This window comes from Ahaetulla prasina, chromosome 3, assembly GCF_028640845.1.
Source record: "Ahaetulla prasina isolate Xishuangbanna chromosome 3, ASM2864084v1, whole genome shotgun sequence".
In the NCBI taxonomy this organism is placed as follows: domain Eukaryota; kingdom Metazoa; phylum Chordata; class Lepidosauria; order Squamata; family Colubridae; genus Ahaetulla; species Ahaetulla prasina.
In genome coordinates, this window is record NC_080541.1 from 203622872 (window position 1) to 203642255 (window position 19384).

At 39.0% G+C, this 19384-nt stretch overlaps 1 protein-coding gene across 1 annotated transcript in view; it reads right to left on the bottom strand.

Moving 5' to 3' along the window:
- The window catches only part of PREX1 (phosphatidylinositol-3,4,5-trisphosphate dependent Rac exchange factor 1), a 265515-nt gene that overhangs the window by 78616 nt on the left and 167515 nt on the right, over positions 1–19384 (bottom strand). Inside the window, exons 8-11 of the mRNA XM_058175593.1 lie at positions 14180–14295; positions 12047–12196; positions 7932–8079; positions 2169–2269 (exon numbers count right to left, since the gene is read on the bottom strand). Coding sequence (XP_058031576.1) covers positions 2169–2269; positions 7932–8079; positions 12047–12196; positions 14180–14295 — 515 coding nt within the window. The remainder of the gene's footprint in view (positions 1–2168; positions 2270–7931; positions 8080–12046; positions 12197–14179; positions 14296–19384) is intronic.

Consider the following 19384-nt stretch of genomic DNA (forward strand, 5'->3'; position numbering starts at 1 on the left):
GAAATAATCAATATAAATTGTAAGGATACAGCAACAAGTTACAGTCATAAGTGGGAAGAGATGGGTGATAGGAATGATGAGAAGATTAATAATAATAATACAGACTTAGTGAATAGTTTGACAGTGTTGAGGGAATTATTTATTTAGCAGAGTGATGGCGTTTGGGGAAAAACTGTACTACTGTCTACTGTTAGAAAAAACATTTCTGGTGTACTAATACACAGAGGTTATCAAAAATGTCAGTGAAATTTAATAGAAGAACTCCCCCTTTAAATTTGTTTCAGGGTGTTTGCATAGGAATTAAGATAATTCAAATTCCTTAGGAAGAAAATGCCTCCTTAATTTGAAGTTAATTTTCCAGCTTTGAACCACCTGAAGGGTGCAGCAGGAAACCCTACTGCTTAAGTAAGAAACTGATACTGTTATTGGGAAGCAGCAGGAAAAAAACCAGTCCTGGGTCTCATTGTTGAAGGAGAATATCGATCCAGCAAACCGCTGGAGAGTTACTTCACACACTAGAAACAGATTTTGATTATGCTACCCCTGGGCATTCTGAGAGGAAAAACAAATTATGGCTTTGTGAACAAATGCATCTGTTCAACATATTCATTTGCTTAATGACACATCTTGATGTGTATGTAAACATCTGCTTCTTAGATCTAAAAAAGTGCAACCCACAAGATGTGAGCAATTTATTACAATGGTTGATCAGCACAGGAAACAAAGGGAAAAATGTACTATTATTTTACCTTTGCCATAAAATTTTACCACTCTATGCAAAACGTAATGTATGAAGAGATCAGTGAGACTGATTTTTTTTTTTTTTTGAGATCCCCATGTCAAAATATGAGAGTAATCGCAAAAAAGACTTTGATTGATCCACATAAGCTTTGGGCAATACTAAATTAGACTGAAGTCATCTTGGATGACGCACTGTTACATTTCAGCACATTTATTAGCATTTTGTCACAAGCACAAATATTGTTGTCCCTCAGTTTGCCACATGCTTGTCCACTGGTTAAAGGTTACCACTTGGGAAGCAAATGTTTGATTCAATATCACACAAATTAGACTTGAAGAGATTATCACAACTGCTTACCTGGAAGTAACTTCTACTGCATTTCTTCAGATTAGATATATATACATATTTAGTCTGCTTTTTTTTTGGTATATGCATAAAGAATTACAGTGCCAAATGCATTGTTCTATTTTGCAATCTAAAAGAGAGGTTCAACCTTAAAGTTTATCTTAAATTACAGTTTACTTTAAATTACAGTAAAGTATTAGAAATAATATTTTTTATTTATTTACTTATTTATCATATTTAGACACTGGCCATTTCCCTCATAGAACCACTCTGAGCAGGATTGGTATTGATACTTCAATACTTTCCATAAAAATATATATTTTTAACTTTACGAGCCACTAATAGTGAATCATCATTGCAAAAGTGTAAACCTCCCACTCTCTTCATCTTGGTTTCCAGTTTAGAAACATAGAGATGAGTCTTGTAATATCCTCCCCATTGGAATTTATTTAACCATTGCAAATTTAGGGGCACGATGGCTCAGCAGTTAAAGACACTGAGCTTGTCAGCTGATAGCCCAGGTTCGAGCCCTGAGACCTGCACAACGGGGTGAACTCCCATTACTTGCCTCAGCTCCTGCCCAATGAGCAGTTCAAAAACAGGCAAATGCAAGTAAATAAATAAGCACCACTTTGGTGGGAATTTAACAATGTTCTGTGTACTTTGGCATATAATCATGCTGGCCACATGATCACAGAAATGTCTTTGGGCAATGCTGACTCCCTTGACTAAGAAGTGGAGATGAGCACCACCCCCTAGAATTGGACACGACTGTACAGGGGAAATTTTTACCTCAACCTTTTTGTGGCATAACTGGCCCTGGGTTGTTTTAGGAACTCTTTCAAATACACATGTATTTATATTGGCCACAAATTTATAGTTTTATATTATTTCTGGAACTATAGTATATGAAAAGCAATCTATAAAAATGTTAAAATAAGCTCCTCCAATTAGGGAGTCCCAAAGTTCTGATTGAAAGATTAGCTTTAGTATGTATTTGTCTTCTTTTACGCTTCTTTTAACTTACATTAAACTTACATTACATCTGATGTACTTTTATGCTAAAATACAAAATACTCACCATGATGGATGATGCCATTCTCCAATAGAGCTTGTCCCAGATTGACCCCTTCTTCTGGTTTGCTTATCTCCCCAATTTCTTTCAACCAAGAAACAAGCTCACTGGAAAGAAAAAATGTAGTTTAATGAACGAAACTAGTTTCCTATTTTCTGTAGGCAAAAAATAAATGTGCACGATGTGACATCACCTAAGGCATTTTTCTCTCTACCAGGTGAAGCAAAGCGTATTCACATGGAAGGCACATGGTGGTTAGGATGCTGATGTTCAAATTCCTGCCCCCTTCACAAAATGTCCAGAGTGACTCTTAGCCAATCATTTTTTGTTCACCTGGTCTACTTCAAGAAGCCTTCCTAATGTGTTTGAACAGTCCGACAAAGCAGCATTCTATGAGCCTTTCCTGAGTTTGTGCATGCATGATCTTTGAATAGTGACATCTGTGTATGAGCCTCTAGCTTTTTCTCCTAATTATCATACTTAAAATAAAACTCTGCAAATTTTACACAAAATGCATCCTATCTAAATTGAATGTGTTAACTTTTTATTTAAAATGTATAAACATATTATGGTTACAGATTTACACAATACGTGCATAAAGAAAGGCATATCTCTCAGTCACTTATAACTTTGACTCTAAAGTTGTCTGTGTAATAAAGTACTGACACTTCTACAATCACCTTACAGATCATCAAGACTATTTCTGCAATTAATCCTTGATTAACACTTGGCTTCTGAATAGCATGCCAGAGGCTGCAGTCTACGAACATATGGATGCAAGATAGGAAAAAAAATGTACCAGTTTGTATTATTAAAATCTCATTTGCATGTTCTGCTTTCTTTAAAATTATAATTTGGACTGAATTCCTAAACCTGGACTGCAAAATATTACTATTTGTTCCTTGATTAGGACAAAATCCCATCAAAACGCCACGGTAAGCTGGTGTATATAAACAGGGGGCAAACTCCATAATTACTCACACTGATGATGTTATCTAATTGGATAATGTAAGGTCTGCAAATGAACAACTAAATTCAGATGGCCCAAGACTCCATAGTTCAATCCTGAACTACATATATTCTCTTCTATTGGAATGCAGAAATTCATGTCATTTATTCAATAAATAAAGTTAAATAATAAAAATATTGTCAAATTACAATAAAGAGTATTGTCAGGTCAGCAACCTAACTTATCTTTTATTTATTTCCTTTGTTCCAGAATTTCACTATGGATAAGAAGAACTGAAGAAGCTTCTTGGATGAGAAGCAAACACTTCAAGCAAAGCATTTGTACAGAAACAATTGTAAGGGCATAAGGTTTGTCATGGGCTGGTTTCCGCATACATCACGTTTAATTAACACTCTCACTGGACTCTACGTTCTATGTCATTTTTAACCATGTTATTGTATGTTTGGTACTGACGAGTCAATACCAAATGCTTGCATCTATCACTGTTCCTTTTTTAACTGCATTGTTTGAATTATTAAAGAGGACTGTTTTAAACTTCAAGCAAAACAAAGAAAGTCCAGTTGCTTTTTGAAAAAGCACCTTTGGGACAACCATGACCCGAATGACTGAGAATCTCCATAGACATCTGGTAGAGACTGGTATTCTTTACTGGTCATCCATAACCATCAGAAAACTATATCTTACCTATTTGTAAACTCTGATCAATTTTTTCCATTCCAGTGCCTTTCAGATATTCCAGTTGTCTTTCTACAACTATTGAATCTCATCCTGTTTAGACAGTAATTTCAACATGCAGGAATTATATTCAGCTGCACTAACTACTGAGAAATCCTGCAATGAGTTTTTATAGCCTTTCTTTTTTTATTCCCCTAAATGAATTTTAAAATGTTATTTATTTCTTTTTGGGGGTTTTTCCCCTGAAACAGACTACCTGTGGCTTAGATGAGTCAGCCGTTCCTAAAACATGTTGAAATTGTAGAGTCAAATTCACTGTAACTGGAGGCATGGTTTGGATAAGCAAGTGACATACACAAATGGCAAGAATTACAGCTATTTTATTGTACATCTATTTCCTCCGCAGGGGTGCACTTTCATGCTTTGTCTGGCTTTTGCAGAGCTTTGAAATAACTGATTTTTAACTTGGCAAACTACCAGATTCCCTCAGGAATAAGGGTAATGCCCCATTCATCAACTTTTTCCGCCCCACCCCCAATCTCTTTCTTGTTCATCCATGGCTGCAAAACAGCTGCAGTCTGTCTGGATCAGAGTAGTGGCTTATGCGTTACGACATAGCATTGCAGTCATTCATTCAGAGAAGAAAGAATACCTTCTAAGAAACCAGGGCTACTGCCCCCAGCGATATCTCATACAGCGTTTCCATCTTCTCCCTGCAATGTGTAACTTAACTCCTATGCTCGTGTTTATGATTTTCTTTGAGCCATGTCTATGATTACTGGGAGAAAGTTGAACCTAATAATAGCTCTAACTAGATGTAAGAAGTGTGTTGGTTTTGAAAAACTAAGCAGGGTTCGACATGATTAAAAAAAATACTTTAGAGCCACTCCTCGCACTTATGACCATCACAGCATTCCCATGTCACACAATCAAAATTTTGGCCCTGGGAAACTGGCAGATATTTATGAAAGTTGCAATGTCCTGGGGACATGAGATTGCCAGTTTCTAACAAGCAAAGCCAATGGGGGAAGTCAGATTTGCTTAATGACATTGTGTTTCATTTAACAACTCCAGTGATTTGCTGAACAGCTATGGCAGAAAAGGCTATAAACTGGGCACAATTTATTTAACAACTGCCTTGCTTAGCAATGAAAATTCTGGTTCCAAATATGGTCACAAGTTGAAGACTAACTCTGTAAGTTAAAAACTCCTATTATCTCTTGTGATCCCGGCAGAAGATATTACCAAAGAAACAAGACCAGTGAAAAAGATTTTGAAGGATTGGGACCTGCACCTTGAGTTCTGTCTGGTATTGTTAGAAGGATGCAAATCATAAGAAAGCAAATTTGCATTGATGCAAGAGGAAAGATTAGGAAGGTCATGGACAAGTAAGGCCTTTAGATAAAGAGCAGCTATATTTGGAACCAATATTAAGTTCTCTACCAACAACTTTGTATACTCAGAGATCTGTCAAACAAACAATAAAAGTCCCACTTGATGTGCGTGACAAGAAGCAATGTTAGTGGTTTGAGATTAGAATAGCAAGAAAATGTGCAGGCCATATTTTGAAAGCTGGAGGGGGGGGCGGTTGTAAGATGAACAGATGTGAATTAACTGATCTGCTATGAAAAGCAAGTTGACTGCTAAAGTTAAGTTAGAAGCTCACAATTTTATTCTTCTTTTTCACAGGTTTAGCAATTGTGGGCAAAATAGAAAGATTGCTACATGGAAGGATTAAACCCTGTTTATAGTTAGATAATACTAAAAAGCAGAGGCATCATCCTGCCAATGAAATTCCCAGTTGCAATGAATGGCTGTGAAAGTTGGACCATAAGAAAGGCTGAGCGCCAAAGAATTGAGGCCTTTGAACTATGGTGCTGGAGAAGACTCCTGCGAGTCCCTTGGACTGCAAGGCGAACAAACAAGTCAGTCCTAGAGGAGATCAACCCTGACTGCTCTTTAGAAGGCCAGATCCTGAAGATGAAACTCAAATACTTTGATCACCTAATGAGAAGGAAGGACTCACTGGAGAAGAGCCTAATGCTGGGAACAATTGAGGGGAAAAGAAGAAAGGGACGACAGAGAATGAGGCGGCTGGATAGAGTCACTGAAACAGTTGGCGTAAGCTTAAATGATCTCCGGGGGATGGTAGAGGACAGGAAGGCCTGGGGGAGCATTGTCCATGGGGTGGCAATGGGTCGGACACAACTTCGCCACTAACAACAGCAATAGTTAGATATGTGAATATGGAAATGCATAAAGGAATAAGCTTCAGGTCAAAACTGGGGGTCTTTTGTTTAAAAAAAAAAGATGGGAAAGCATCAGAGTCCCTATAGAGAGATATTTTTAAAGCTAGAACTAGACAAAAGCTGGAACTAAACAAAAAGCAACCTACAGTGGGAAATACTTCATGCACCTCAAGAAAAATGATCACAAAATGGAACTAACAACTTCTACAGGCATTGGAACATTTGGAAAAGACAACTTCCATAGCAAAACAAACAGGAGATCCCTCGTGGTCTAGTGCAGGGGTGTCAAACTCAGGTCATCATGGCAGAGTCACATGACATATCGGGACTTTTTCCCCCATCGCTAAACTGGACGTGGACAGCACAATGACACATCCAGCCTGCGGGCTGGGAGTTTGACAGCCTTGATCTAGTGCCTACAAGGATACATGATTATAGCTTCCATTCATTCAAAATATGCTGTGGATCAAGCTCAGAACCTTAAAGCTGACAGTATCTAGACCAGCAGTGGGTTTCACATATTCTTACCACCAGTTCGCCCTGCGCGCACATACTCGCTTTGCGCGCCTTCCACACATGCACCCGGCCTTCCGCACATGTGATTTGCTCACGCATGCGCCTTCTGCGCATGCGCTTGGCCTCAACAATGTGGCTAAATAGGACAGCATTACACTGGGGGGATTACGACTGGGAAAGTTTGGTTAGCAGGAAGAGAGTTAAAACAGTTCCTCCCTGGCTATTCCTTGAGTGTATCTGTAGTTATGCAAATAGCACCTTTACTTTGGCAAGATTCTGTTTACAGGTGAAAAACAGTAAAGGAAACTACTCTTAAGTAATTCCACATGTCATTCTTGGTTCTTGGGCTTGATGCCAGTATAACCTCACATATTCATAGACCACGGAACGGGATTTACCTTTGACCCTAAGATGAGTCCTATGAAATTCTGTCGGTGCATAAAATGCAGATGTCATGTGAAGAATGATTGGCAATGACAGCAAATAACTGCAGTGTTGTGCTGTGGTAATAGATGAGGAAAACAGGGCTTATATAGGGAAAGTTGGGTGTTTGATCTCTCAAAGTCCAACTACTCTCACCATCACAGCTAAAAAGTTTTTTACATCTGCATCTGCCAGAAACACCAATCTTTTCTTCAAGTTTACCCTGCATGTAGAAAACAGCAATCACTTCGTTGCCCAATATCTGAAAATTGATTGTTATGCTGGATGAAAATGAGAAGGAAACACCAGATATTCAGAATTTCATTACTAGAAAAACCTTCTCAGATGATCTCCTATCTAATCTCCTCTTGTTAATATCTTTAGCATGTATCAGTTTTTATTCATTCATTTATCTAACAAATTTCTACCCTACCTATATCACCTGCATGACTGTGAAGGGTTTACAAACAATCTATGTTCAATCTATGTCTAACATTCACACTTTTAAAAAATCACATCCTAATATTGACCTGGCAACAAATAGTGGGTTTTTTTCCTAACTCCACTGATAAAAAGAGGCATCATCCTACTTATATTTCTGCATTTTAAATTTGACCTTAAAAGGCAAAACAATTGCAAGGTAGGTTGTCAAAACTATTTTCAGATTGTAAGTGTTTGTTGTGCATTTGATTCCTTCCTTTTCTAGTGATCTTGTCTTCCATATCGAAAAGAATCTGCTGCCATTACATAATCCAAGAGCATTATGTAGGAATGAATGATTAATTTTAATAAATTAACTGTAATAGAGGTTAAAGACCTTTCCAATTAAGTTCCATCAAAGCACATCTGATTTGGCTACACAAACCATCCACAGAAAACTCACAGTCCTTTCAGTTAATTGGAATGAAAGGCCCCATTCAAACCAAAATCGCTTACTTGCCAAGAAAGCACTTGGGAACAGTGCTTAATTTTCTCCTCCTGTCTTTGATAAGATTCACTTTCTTGTTCGTCATCATGTGATACAGTTTTTCTCCTTTCTCAGCAATCATAGCATAAGCATCTCTCTCCATGCCTAGCTTCAGACCTGGAAAACAAAAGCAGAATCTTCCATATAAACACTTCTCAGATAAACTTGGTCACCCAAAAAAAAAAAAAAAAAACCAAGCTGGCCTAATACCAACTAGATCACAAACATTTTCCTTTCCTTGGTGGAAATAATTTTGTAAACAGAGAGACAAAAACAAGCCTCTCAGTTGTGAATAGACACTTCTGCTCCCCTAAATAGAGTAAGGGTAACTCTGAAGCTTCTTTTCTATCCTTTTTTTCAATGGAACCACTTCATTCACTTCCATCACAACTAAGGCTGTGTATATCGATAACACATCCAAGTCAATCATAAATATACTGAATGCACTGCATCAAGTTTCTGAACTAATTAAGAAAGTGTAAGTATTATGTCCAGTGCAATTCAGAACTGTTTTCATGATCAGATTTCTACTGAAATGATTTGCAGGGGGAGGGACTGTCTGGCTGATTGCCATCTTCCGCCATATTACTCCAAAACACTTGCAGACAAATTCTGCCAAAGGTAATTTGCAAAGTCAGATTGGGATAGAAAGCAGTCTGTGTAATTCAACACATTCTCAATTTGCAACTACATCATCCAATTCCCTAAGCTCTGAGGTAAGGAGAAGATTGCTATGCATCCCTTGCTCATCTGGTTGGAACATAAAACATTTTTGTCTTCGTGCTGATAATGGCTTGGCTGTTGAAGTATCTCAGCCAGATGGGATTGCTTTTCAATAAAATCTTGAATTCATGCCTAAAACCTCCTTGATTTCCTTCTTATCTATGACAAATAGAAATTGCCTCTAGACAAACAAATGAATCTCTACTTGTCAGCTCTCCCAGGTAAACCAGACAGGGAACATAAGCAGATGAACTATTTCTTCTTTATAATGTAAGGATACATTAGAACAATCTTGCAAAGTTGAAAGTATACACCTCCCGCTGCCACTTTTAACGTTTTGATCCTTTAGGATGGATCCTTCCTAAATTTGTTACTCCATCCGTTAAGCCAGGGGTCCTCAAACTTTTTAAACAGGGGGCCAATTCATGGTTCCTCAGACTGTTGTGGGGGGAGCAGACCAGCTGGGTGGGCATGGCTAGGTGGTCATGTGACTGGGCAGGCGTGGCCAATTTAGCAGTCCAAACAATACACACAAATTAAACATTAATTTATGTTGCTCTTGAGGGTGGAAAGCAGGTTAATGAAGGGATGTGGCTGCCTTGGGGTGTGTATGAGGTACTTCTGTGTGTCTGTGTGTGTGTGTGTGTGTCTGTGTGTGTCTGTGTCTCCCTCCCTCTCTCTCTCTGGAGGCTGGGCAGGCAAAAAACTGGCCCGTTTTTGGCCTCCAGAGACCTCTGCCTGTCCCGTTTTTGACCTCCCTGACCTCTAGAAGGTGGGTGGGAGACAGCGGGTAGGCAGGGTGATGTGGGTGGGGCAGCCTTGTGGTCCTGCGTGGGCCAGATTAATGGCTTTGGTGGGCCGTATCTGGCCCGAGGGCCGTAGTTTGAAGACCTGTCAGTCTCCACTGGCTACAAGTTTATTGCTACAAGTTTATTGCTTTATACTGTCTGCTGATTTAGGCTTTTATTGCCTAGCTTGCTACGGCAATAAAGGTAACGGTGGGGGGGGGGAGGAAAGCAGTGCGGGAAGAGAAATGAAACTTTAAAATGAAGAGGCTTCGTTGAATGTCTTCAGCAGTTGGAAGGCGGGCTGATAACAGTCAAGGTTAACGACCCAAACATGCCAGAGGGATTAAACCATCTGAAGATGCATCCCACGTGCCACCTAGGGGGGACGTGGATTGGACAAGACTGACTGGACTACAGGGAGGAGGGCTTGAGGCACATTTCTTATACGTGTATTCCACGCCAAATACCTCAGAGCTTGCTTTCATTTTGTTTGCTTTCAGTTCATACTCAATAAAAGTATCTTTCTCTAACAACAATGGAGTTGGGCTTTTTCTTTCTTGAATATTGAAAGGAAGTATTCCTGACAGGACCCCTGCGTTAAGCCATTGGGGTCTCCTGCCTCTCTTATCTGATTGTTACATAGAAAACATCTCTTCCCCTCATTCCCCAGGGTCATTCACACATTCCATTACATCAGTGTTTTGGAAGACAGTAAAGCCTTCACGTGTAGAAGATTAACAGAGTTTGAAAAACAAGATCAATAAAGAATTTATATAGTACTAAAACTCTCCTGTTTGTTTGTAACCTTTAATTAGGTGACATGGTGCATCACAGTGCAACAATTTTGGGAATCAACAGCTGGTTTGGATTTGACTGCTGATATTTAGTGTATAAATTTGCACTTTGTGTATCCTCTTATATTTATATATAGTTGCAGTTACCTTCAAACTGCATTTGAATTTAGGTTTTGCTGTTTTTTTGTTTGGTTGGTTTTTTTTGTTTACATTTATATCCCGCCCTTCTCCGAAGACTCAGGGCGGCTTACAGTGTATAAGGCAATAGTCTCATTCTATTTGTATATTTTTTACAAAGTCAACTTATTGCCCCCCCAACAATCTGGGTCCTCATTTTACCTACCTTATAAAGGATGGAAGGCTGAGTCAACCTTGGGCCGGGCTTGAACCGGCAGTAATTGCAGGCTCTGTGTTCTAATAACAGGCTTCTTAACAGCCCGAGCTATCACGGCCCATCTGTTGCAGTGGTACTGTTACCACTGTTGCAGTGGTAATGCTATTATTCATATCAGAGTAAATCAGCAACACTTCTCTTTGTAGCCATAAATACAAACAGGCAGCTCACCAGCAGATAGCAACACATCATTTTGCTTTGTGCTTATAAGCAGGGAACTGGGAAAAAACATCCAGCAAGTCCAATGTTTTGCTTGAATTTCCTGTCATTATACAATAAAACTGGCTATGGTTTGTGTGTGGTGGTGTTTTTTTTTAAAAATAATCTCTGTAGACAAGAAGGTAACAGGAACTACTACCTCACTTGCTTTTCTGACTTTAGGTGAAAAACAAGGGAATACGGTTACAAGTAGTTCTCAATTTACTACCACAATTGGGATTGGAATTTTTCATTTCTACATCAAAGCACCAGATGACCAGACTATTTTAAAACCATTTTTTCCTCCATTTGTTAAAAAAATAATAATCACAGGATTGTTAATTGAATCGCATGGTTGTTACATGAATCATATAATCATAAGTCCAAATCCATTCCCTTGTATAGATTGGAGCAAAAAGCATCACAAATCAGGTTCACAAGACTGCAAGATACTGCAAGTGGTTGCAAATGTGATTAAGTTGGGAAGTGCCAAAATGCTGTCATAATTTCAATGGAGTAACTGTGTCACTCTGAATTGCACCCATGGTCCATTTTTCATAGCATATGGAAGATTTTAAAAGAGTTTAATGATACAATGATAAATGGCAGAACCTTAACGAAATGTGTGCTGTACAAACTATTATAATTTTTCCATAGTTAGCATAAGGAATACTAATATACATTCCTTTCTAGAACATCTTACAGCAGGCTTGGAAATCCCTTGGAAACAAAAGAGCCTGCAACAAGGCTTTATTACATATTAATTTTTTAACACTCTCCTGTGGTCTTATTATATGTATGTTTTATTGTTTTTAAAGGTTATTTAAGATATGTTTTAGCGTTCCGTTTTTAATGAGGGCCAGCCAGAGTCACATTTGTGAGTTGGGTGGCTATATAAATTTCACAAATAAAAAAATAATAAAGTTACTTACTTGCTTATAAAACAAGAGCCATAAAACTTTTACTAGTTGTGCAAAACAAACTCAAATATGACTTTATATATGTCAAGAGTACTTGAGCTCCACATCTCTGAATCTGTTTTAAGGGAGAAACTTTCTCTGCACCGCTATCACCATATATACATTTTTTTACCATGACAATGAAACTCCTTTTTTAGATGGGAAAATTCTGCAAATGTATACAGATTTTTGTCCCTAAAATATAAAAAGTACCAGCCACAAACTTACTTTCTCTTTGTTCCCTTTCCTTGATTATGGCATCCAGCCATTTCTGTTTGTCCTCTGCTGTCTTGGCCATACAAACAAACCATTTGTTTTTTGCCGTGTTGTGTATCTTCCATCCATTTGTTACTGTGTAACCATTACTGTGATAATCTGCTGCAAAAGCACAAATGTAGAAGAGAGTGAGTGTAAATCTGGAGCCTAAAAAAAAAAAAATTCAGTCTGGGCATTCACCGTTGTCCTTCTTCTATGGTAGTAATAGAGACAGCTAGATAGGTGTTCCAAAAGTTTCATCACAATTTTTAGATATTGCATTGGACCACAGATCCAATGAAACCTGGTGGTTGTGGTCCGCCAGCAGCCTGCGGAGCTGGCAATGGAGCGGACAGCAATGAGGCTGAGGAAGAGTGTGGACCAGTCCTGGAGGCTGGGGAAGGCCCGGATGTGGTCTCTGCGTCGGAGGCTGAGGTGGGGCCAGGGCCATCAGGGGGTGAGGTGCGGACTCCAGAGCCTCCAGAGACTGACAGTAGTGAGGCAGAGGAACAGGAGGAGCCTGTTCCTAATGCACGCATGAGAAGAGCTCCCAGAAGGCAAGAGCAGCACAAGCAAAGAGGACGACTCGGATGTAGGGCCAAGAGATGATTGGCCCCTCCCATAAGGCTTAAAGGACCAGCAACAGTGTTTGGGCTCTTTGCCGGAAAACAACATTGATAGTGTTGTCTTGTTGCATTTATTTTGTATCAGTATCTTCTGAACTTTTGCCAAGAAAGGCCCTTGGCAGTTTGCTTAATTGGGCCAAGATGGGTGATAGGACTGAGGAATTGTGTTGGGAGGAATTTGCTTTAATTTAGTTGAACTACGCTGAGAATGAAGTAATTCTCAGCTGTTCGAATAAGGTATTTTTGTTTTTAGACTGACCGAGTTTCCTGCTACCTACTTGGGCCTGCAGGTGGGTTATAACACCTGTATCTTCTCTTGCATGCCACTGAAATACGTACTGTAGGGAATTGTGAAAATAATACTGAGAGTACTCCAAAAATCAGATAAGAGAATGATTATATCAAGTGATAGAGTCAACTTTCAGCTTCATCTGATGGTTACATGTACCAGAAATAGAACAGTTGATCTGAATTGCTTTTCATCTTAAGGGAGTTCAGGTTGACTAAAAATCAATTATACCTTAGTGGCCCAGTTTTTAAGGGAACTGGTACACATTGGACTACATTAATTTTCAGGTCCTTGGCTTAATCTGGTGATTGAATTTTAGGGGTTCGTGCTAAAATGAACTACCGACTAACTATAATTTAGCAAAGTTAAGAGTTGCCAAGCTTTGTATATTCTGGGGATAGATTTTCTAGATCTTTACCAGACCTAGTTGAATGTATTAACAGAGACTTGGAATTTAAATACCACTTCAGAAATGCAGGTATTCAATCCAAACTAAAGCGACGCCTGCCAAGAAAACAACTGGATTTTTCTCTGACAAATCAAATAGGATTGTTCATCTCTTTGCTTACTTAGTTATTTAATTTCTATGCACCCATTCCTGAAGACTCGGAAGCAGCTAACATTCAAAATCATTTCATAAACTAAAGACAACGCCCTCCAAAATAATACATTTGCTTATTCATTTAAACTTATTGGCCACTAACTCCAGTGGAATAAATGTACATGCAATATAACCAAAATTAATATGTCCACATTGAACGACCACTCATTTAGTGAACATTCAAAGTTATGATGGTGCTAAATGTGGAAGACTTACCATAGGTCCTCATATGTAGCCATCATAGCACACCTGTTGTCACATGATCACAATTCATACATTTGACAACTGGCTCACAATCGTGACCCTGCAGTATGTCACAGTCATCTGATTGCCATTTGCAATCTTCACTGCTGTTTTCCAACAAGTTAATGGAGTTAATGAAAAAGCAAGCAGGAGGTCCCAAATGATGATCACATAACCATGGGATGCTGCATCCATTCCACAGCCATCACCTCAGAAATTGAGCCAAAGCTTTGAATCCAGCAAGATCCCAAAATCACCTCTGAAAAGGTGTGTACTATTCCATTAAGAATCAAAAAAAAGACCATCACTGCCTTGTCCTTTCGAGACAAAAATCAATTGGTCCTTACCTGTCCCATCTTCCACATTCTCAACCTCCATTACTTCTGTGTTTATTCGCCCTCTGAAAATATAGAGGGATCCATTGATAGACTTGGTACGCTTAGATGTTTTCTTCCCAGCAACTCTGTTGTTAATGAATATATAGTGAACAAAGATGTTTAATTTTTGGACCGTTTCAATGCAACCACTTGCCCCTTACAAACATCCTGCCACCTGAAATTAGGATGGGGATAGGAGTATATATGCCACCCCCTGTACTGGTAACCACATAACCATAAATACTGTATCATAAACCTGTTGTGGAGGTGTATCTTATAAAGGCAACGATATAGGCATGTAATGACAGATGGCAGAGGAACAGTTGGCAACTAAAAATACAATCCATCTTTATGACAGGATCTGAAACCATAGTAATATTAGGGTGGTTAGTTAATTATGTATGTGTGCAAATATGTATGTTTGTATTGTATTGATTTATGTATTTGCCCATCCCTCAATTGCTTTTGTCTAGTGGTTATTTAATTTGATTTAAGATAAACATTCTCAAGGGTCAACCAAAAAAGGATGCTAAGATTCAGTTTAAGAAGAGACTCTAGATACTGGTGCTGCTAAAAGTAGATAACACATAAGAAATGAATAATAAGAGTCCTGCTGGATCAAACTCAATGTAGACCAGCATCATCTTCTCCCTCATGGCTGACCAAGATGCCTCTGACAAGCACACAAGTAAAACAAAAACTTGTCCACAGTTTTCTTAATCACCATTTAATACCATGGCAGCACAATACTGTAGATGACAATGATAAAAACAAAGAAGTTGACAAATCACAGGCAACAGCAAGAAGTAAACCTGCAGAAGGGGGACTTCAGGTCAAAGAGCCAGGGCTTCAAAACCTTCTGAAGTGCCTGCAGGATGGGGGAGGGGTCCATCCGGATCTTGGGAGGAACCTCATTTCAGAGGACAGATATTATGGCAAAATAGTGCATTTCCAAGGTAGACAGTACTGTTTAATTGAAAGAACCAGGACTATGGCAACCTTTTTTGATCACCTAGTAGATACCATGGGTGGTCCCTCAAGCCTTAACTGTATAAGGCTTTCTAGGTAACAAACCACACCTTGAAATGCACCTGAAAACAAACTGGCACTCTTTCATCTTGTGGAGCAGATATGTTACATGGGCATCCTGAGGCATAACCATCACTGCCTGCACTAATATATTCTCCATACATGATACATACATTCTACATGCTACCTACATGAGCCACAGTGGTGCAGTAGTTAGAGTGCAATACTGCAGGCTACTTCTGCTGACTGACTGCAATTTGACAGTTCGAATCTCACCAGGCTCAAGGTTGATGCAGCCTTCCATCCTTCCGAGGTTGGTAAAATAAGGACTAAGTTTGTTGGGGGGCAATATGCTGACTCTGTAAAGCGCTTAGAGAGGGCTGTAAAGCACTATGAAGCGGTATAAAAGTCTAAGTGCTATTGTTATTCTCATCTGGTTGTAATTGTGAACTGCCCAGAGTTTTTTTTTAAAGATGGTCATCATGTAAATCTTATAAATAAGTTTAATAAATAAAGTTTTCAGGCTTCAGATGGTCTTTAAGGGCAGCACCATATATAGTGCATTGCATTTGTCAAACTGTGAGGTGGCCAAGGCATGTCTGAAGGGTTTCCTGATCTAGGAGAGAACACAACTGTCACGCCAAACAAAGCCATGTAAAGGCCTTCCTGGATGCAGCTGTTCATTGAGCAAAAGTTCTGAGTCCTGGAAGATCCCTCAGATTGCACATTACTCTTGACTGAGGAAGTGCTACCCCCTCCAAAATTTTCCCACATCTGGATGCCCCAAACACAATCTCTTAGCCTTAATAGAAAAAAGTCAGAGACAGTTCTTCCCCATTTACACCCTGCATAGCCTCGAAACTGATGCTCAAGAGTCTCATTCAGCTGGCCTGATGTCAAAAGGTATAACTGGGTGTTATCAGCCTACTGATCATACCAAACCCTAAACCAGCAGATGACCTCACCCAGTTGTTTCATGTAGATGTTAAAAAGAAAGGAAGAGAGGGCAGAACCTTCTGGCACCCCACAAAGGAGATACCTAGGGAGCAATCTCTTTCACCCAGCCAACACCAATTGAAACCAACCCTAGAGAAAGGAAGACAACCTCTGTAAAACAGTGGTCCCTATCCCCAATACATGGAGGTGGCTTAGAAAGATACCACTATTAATGGAATTGAAGGCCACTGAGAAATCAAGGAGTACCAGGATAGATGCACCACCCCATCTCAGCTCTACCAAAGGTATCTACGGTATGACCAAGGCTGCCAAAATACAATGGCCCAAACCTTGACTGAAAAAAATCTAAATAATCCACTTTTCCAGGGTTATCATCAACTGCAGATTAGCTACATTCTCCACAATCTTCCTTGAAAATAGAAAGTTGGGGACTACATGTTAATGATGGAGAACATTTGGGGTTCTCCCAATGGTGCTTTTTCAAGAGGTAACTGGACTTTCTTCCTTTTCCCTGAAGATGTTTCACCTCTCAATCAAGAAGCTTTTTCAGAGAAGCAAAATGTCATCAAGAAAAACAAAAAAAATCCAGTTGCCTCTTGAAAAAGCAACTTTGGATGCTTTGCATGACCTGAATGACTGAGAATCTCCATAGACTTTTGAGGTCAAGGACTTTGCTGAAATAACAGAGTTTTTGTTTGTTTGTTTGTTTTTATTGTTTTGGAACGGTTTACAGTATTTGGCAAACTTCACAGAGATCTGTCCAAGGTTCTGACAAGCCTTTTTACCTTTGTCTTTTTAAGCATGAATAGATAAAATGTGACATTAAATATACACATGCCCTTCTTTCTACTACTTTGGATAGATATTCTTGAGGATCCAAAAGCTGAGCTATGGCAGAACAGAAATCTTCATAGCGATCTACTAAGTGTAAAAAAAAAAGTTTTTGAATATTATAGATTGTGTGCTTATGTTTTTACCGTACCACCTGATTAATAATCATCATGTATCAATTAAAGATGATCCTCTCTTGATTTTATTTTTATGTTACAATATTAAATCATTTGTATCCAAATTACATTCCAAGACTAAATTTCATTCCAAGCAGTCTGGGTTTTGTTTTGTTTTTGAAACAGCAAGCAACACAAAAGCATAGTCTAGTTTATAAAGAATGAGCAGGTGGCAGTAATCAGTGATTTTACACCCACATAACTATGAACTGCAAAACAGAATATACAAGTAAGTAAATTTGTGTTACAGCAATAAATTCTAACTAGAAAGGCGGATTTCACTACCCCCCAACAGTCCTATACACATACCTGCATGGATGTGAACATTTCTATCTATGATGCAAAAGAACATTGTTTCGGTAATATGTGATCACCTGCACTGACTAGACAAAGAAAACATTGTGATTTTCTCCCTCAAATACTGCTACTTTCTTTTGGGGTCACTGGATAATGAATCGAAAGACTCGTGAACCAATCCTTTTATTATTTGATTTTAATAACTTAATTTTGCAGGGGCCTCTGGTGGCTCAGCAGACTAAGTCTGTCTGTTATTAACACAGCTGCTTGCAATTACTGCAAGTTCAAGTCCCACCAGGCCCAAGGTTGACTCAGCCTTCCATCCTTTATAAGGTAGGTAAAATGAGGACCCAGATTGTTGGGGGCAATAAAAGTTGACTCTGTATATAATATACAAATGGATGAAGACTATTGCTTAACACATTGTAAGCCACCCTGAGTCTTCGGAGAAGGGCGGGATATAAATTCAAATTAAAAAAAAAAATTAATTGTTAGCCAAAATTTAATCAGATTTTTATAGTGTTTTTAATTTATCGATATATATTGTATGTATTCTGTTTTACGTTGGCTGTGAACCGCTCTGAATCCTTCGGGAGAAGGGCGGTATAGAAATTTAAGAAATGAAATGAAATCCTATAAATTTAGCTGCAATCTATCTAGATCTTTGGGGCTGCACCATGGAAAAGTGGCTCTAATATCAGCCTAGATATACATAGAGCACTGTTTGAGGTATAAAGTAAAGGTAAAGGTTCCCCTCAAACATATGTGCTAGTCGTTCCCGACTCTAGGGGGTGGTGCTCATTTCCGTTTCAAAGCCAAAGAGCCAGCGTCGTCCAAAGACATCTCCATGGTCATGTGACCAGCATGACTAAACGCCAAAGGCGCACGCTGTTACCTTCCCACCAAAGGTGGTACCTATTTTTCTACTTGCATTTTTAGGTGCTTTCGAACTGCTAGGTTGGCAGAAGCTGGGACAAATAATGGGAGCTCATCCCTGTTATGCGGCATTAGGGATTCGAACTGCTGAACTGCCGACCTTTCGATCGACAAGCTCAACGTCTTAGCCACTGAGCCACCTTGAGGTATAGTAGACATCAAACATTTTTCATTATATAAACTTCTTATAAAGTTCTATATTTGAACATTATAGCTGATTAGTATGTCACTTGTTGAAGCCTGATGCTAACTAACTCCAGCAAGTGGATAGACATTCAGCTTCATTCTGCACTGAATTTAAACAGCAGACAGAGAGAGATAAACCATCGCAAATTATAGCAGCCTTGCCACATCTAAATATATCTCTTAAATAGTAGGTCGCATGCAGTAAACTCCTCCACTTTTAATGAAAATCAGATTCTGGAGAATGGGACGGAGCTTGCTTTGGAATTACAGAAAACATAAACACAAATTCTTTGGGGAACTGAAAGTGTTGGAGCTGCCATATTGATCTCCAAGCCAAACTGCAGAAAACTTGCTCACTGATGCCTGTTCTGTACAAACAAGAGCACTCTCTCAAAAGGCAATAGAACATTTTGTTTCCCAAAACTCAGTGTTCTGGGAAAACTGCCTGCTGAAAGGGAGGGGCTGTATTAATCCAAAGTGCTAAACTGAATCGGGGTGGTGGTGGAAACGGCCTGACAAAGAAAGACTCAGGAAGACTCCAATGAATGAGGAGGAAGTCAAGATTTACTAGTAAAGAATAGAGAATACTTTTGCTTAGCACATGGAATCAATGGCATTTCTGTCCATGGAATGAGAGAGTTTAATACATTTAACACACTAGGTTGGTTAGGGAAGGTTACTGTAGAACAGGGGTCACCAACTTTTCGGACCTCAGGGACCACTAAATTCATAATTTTAAATCCCACAGACCACTAATATGATC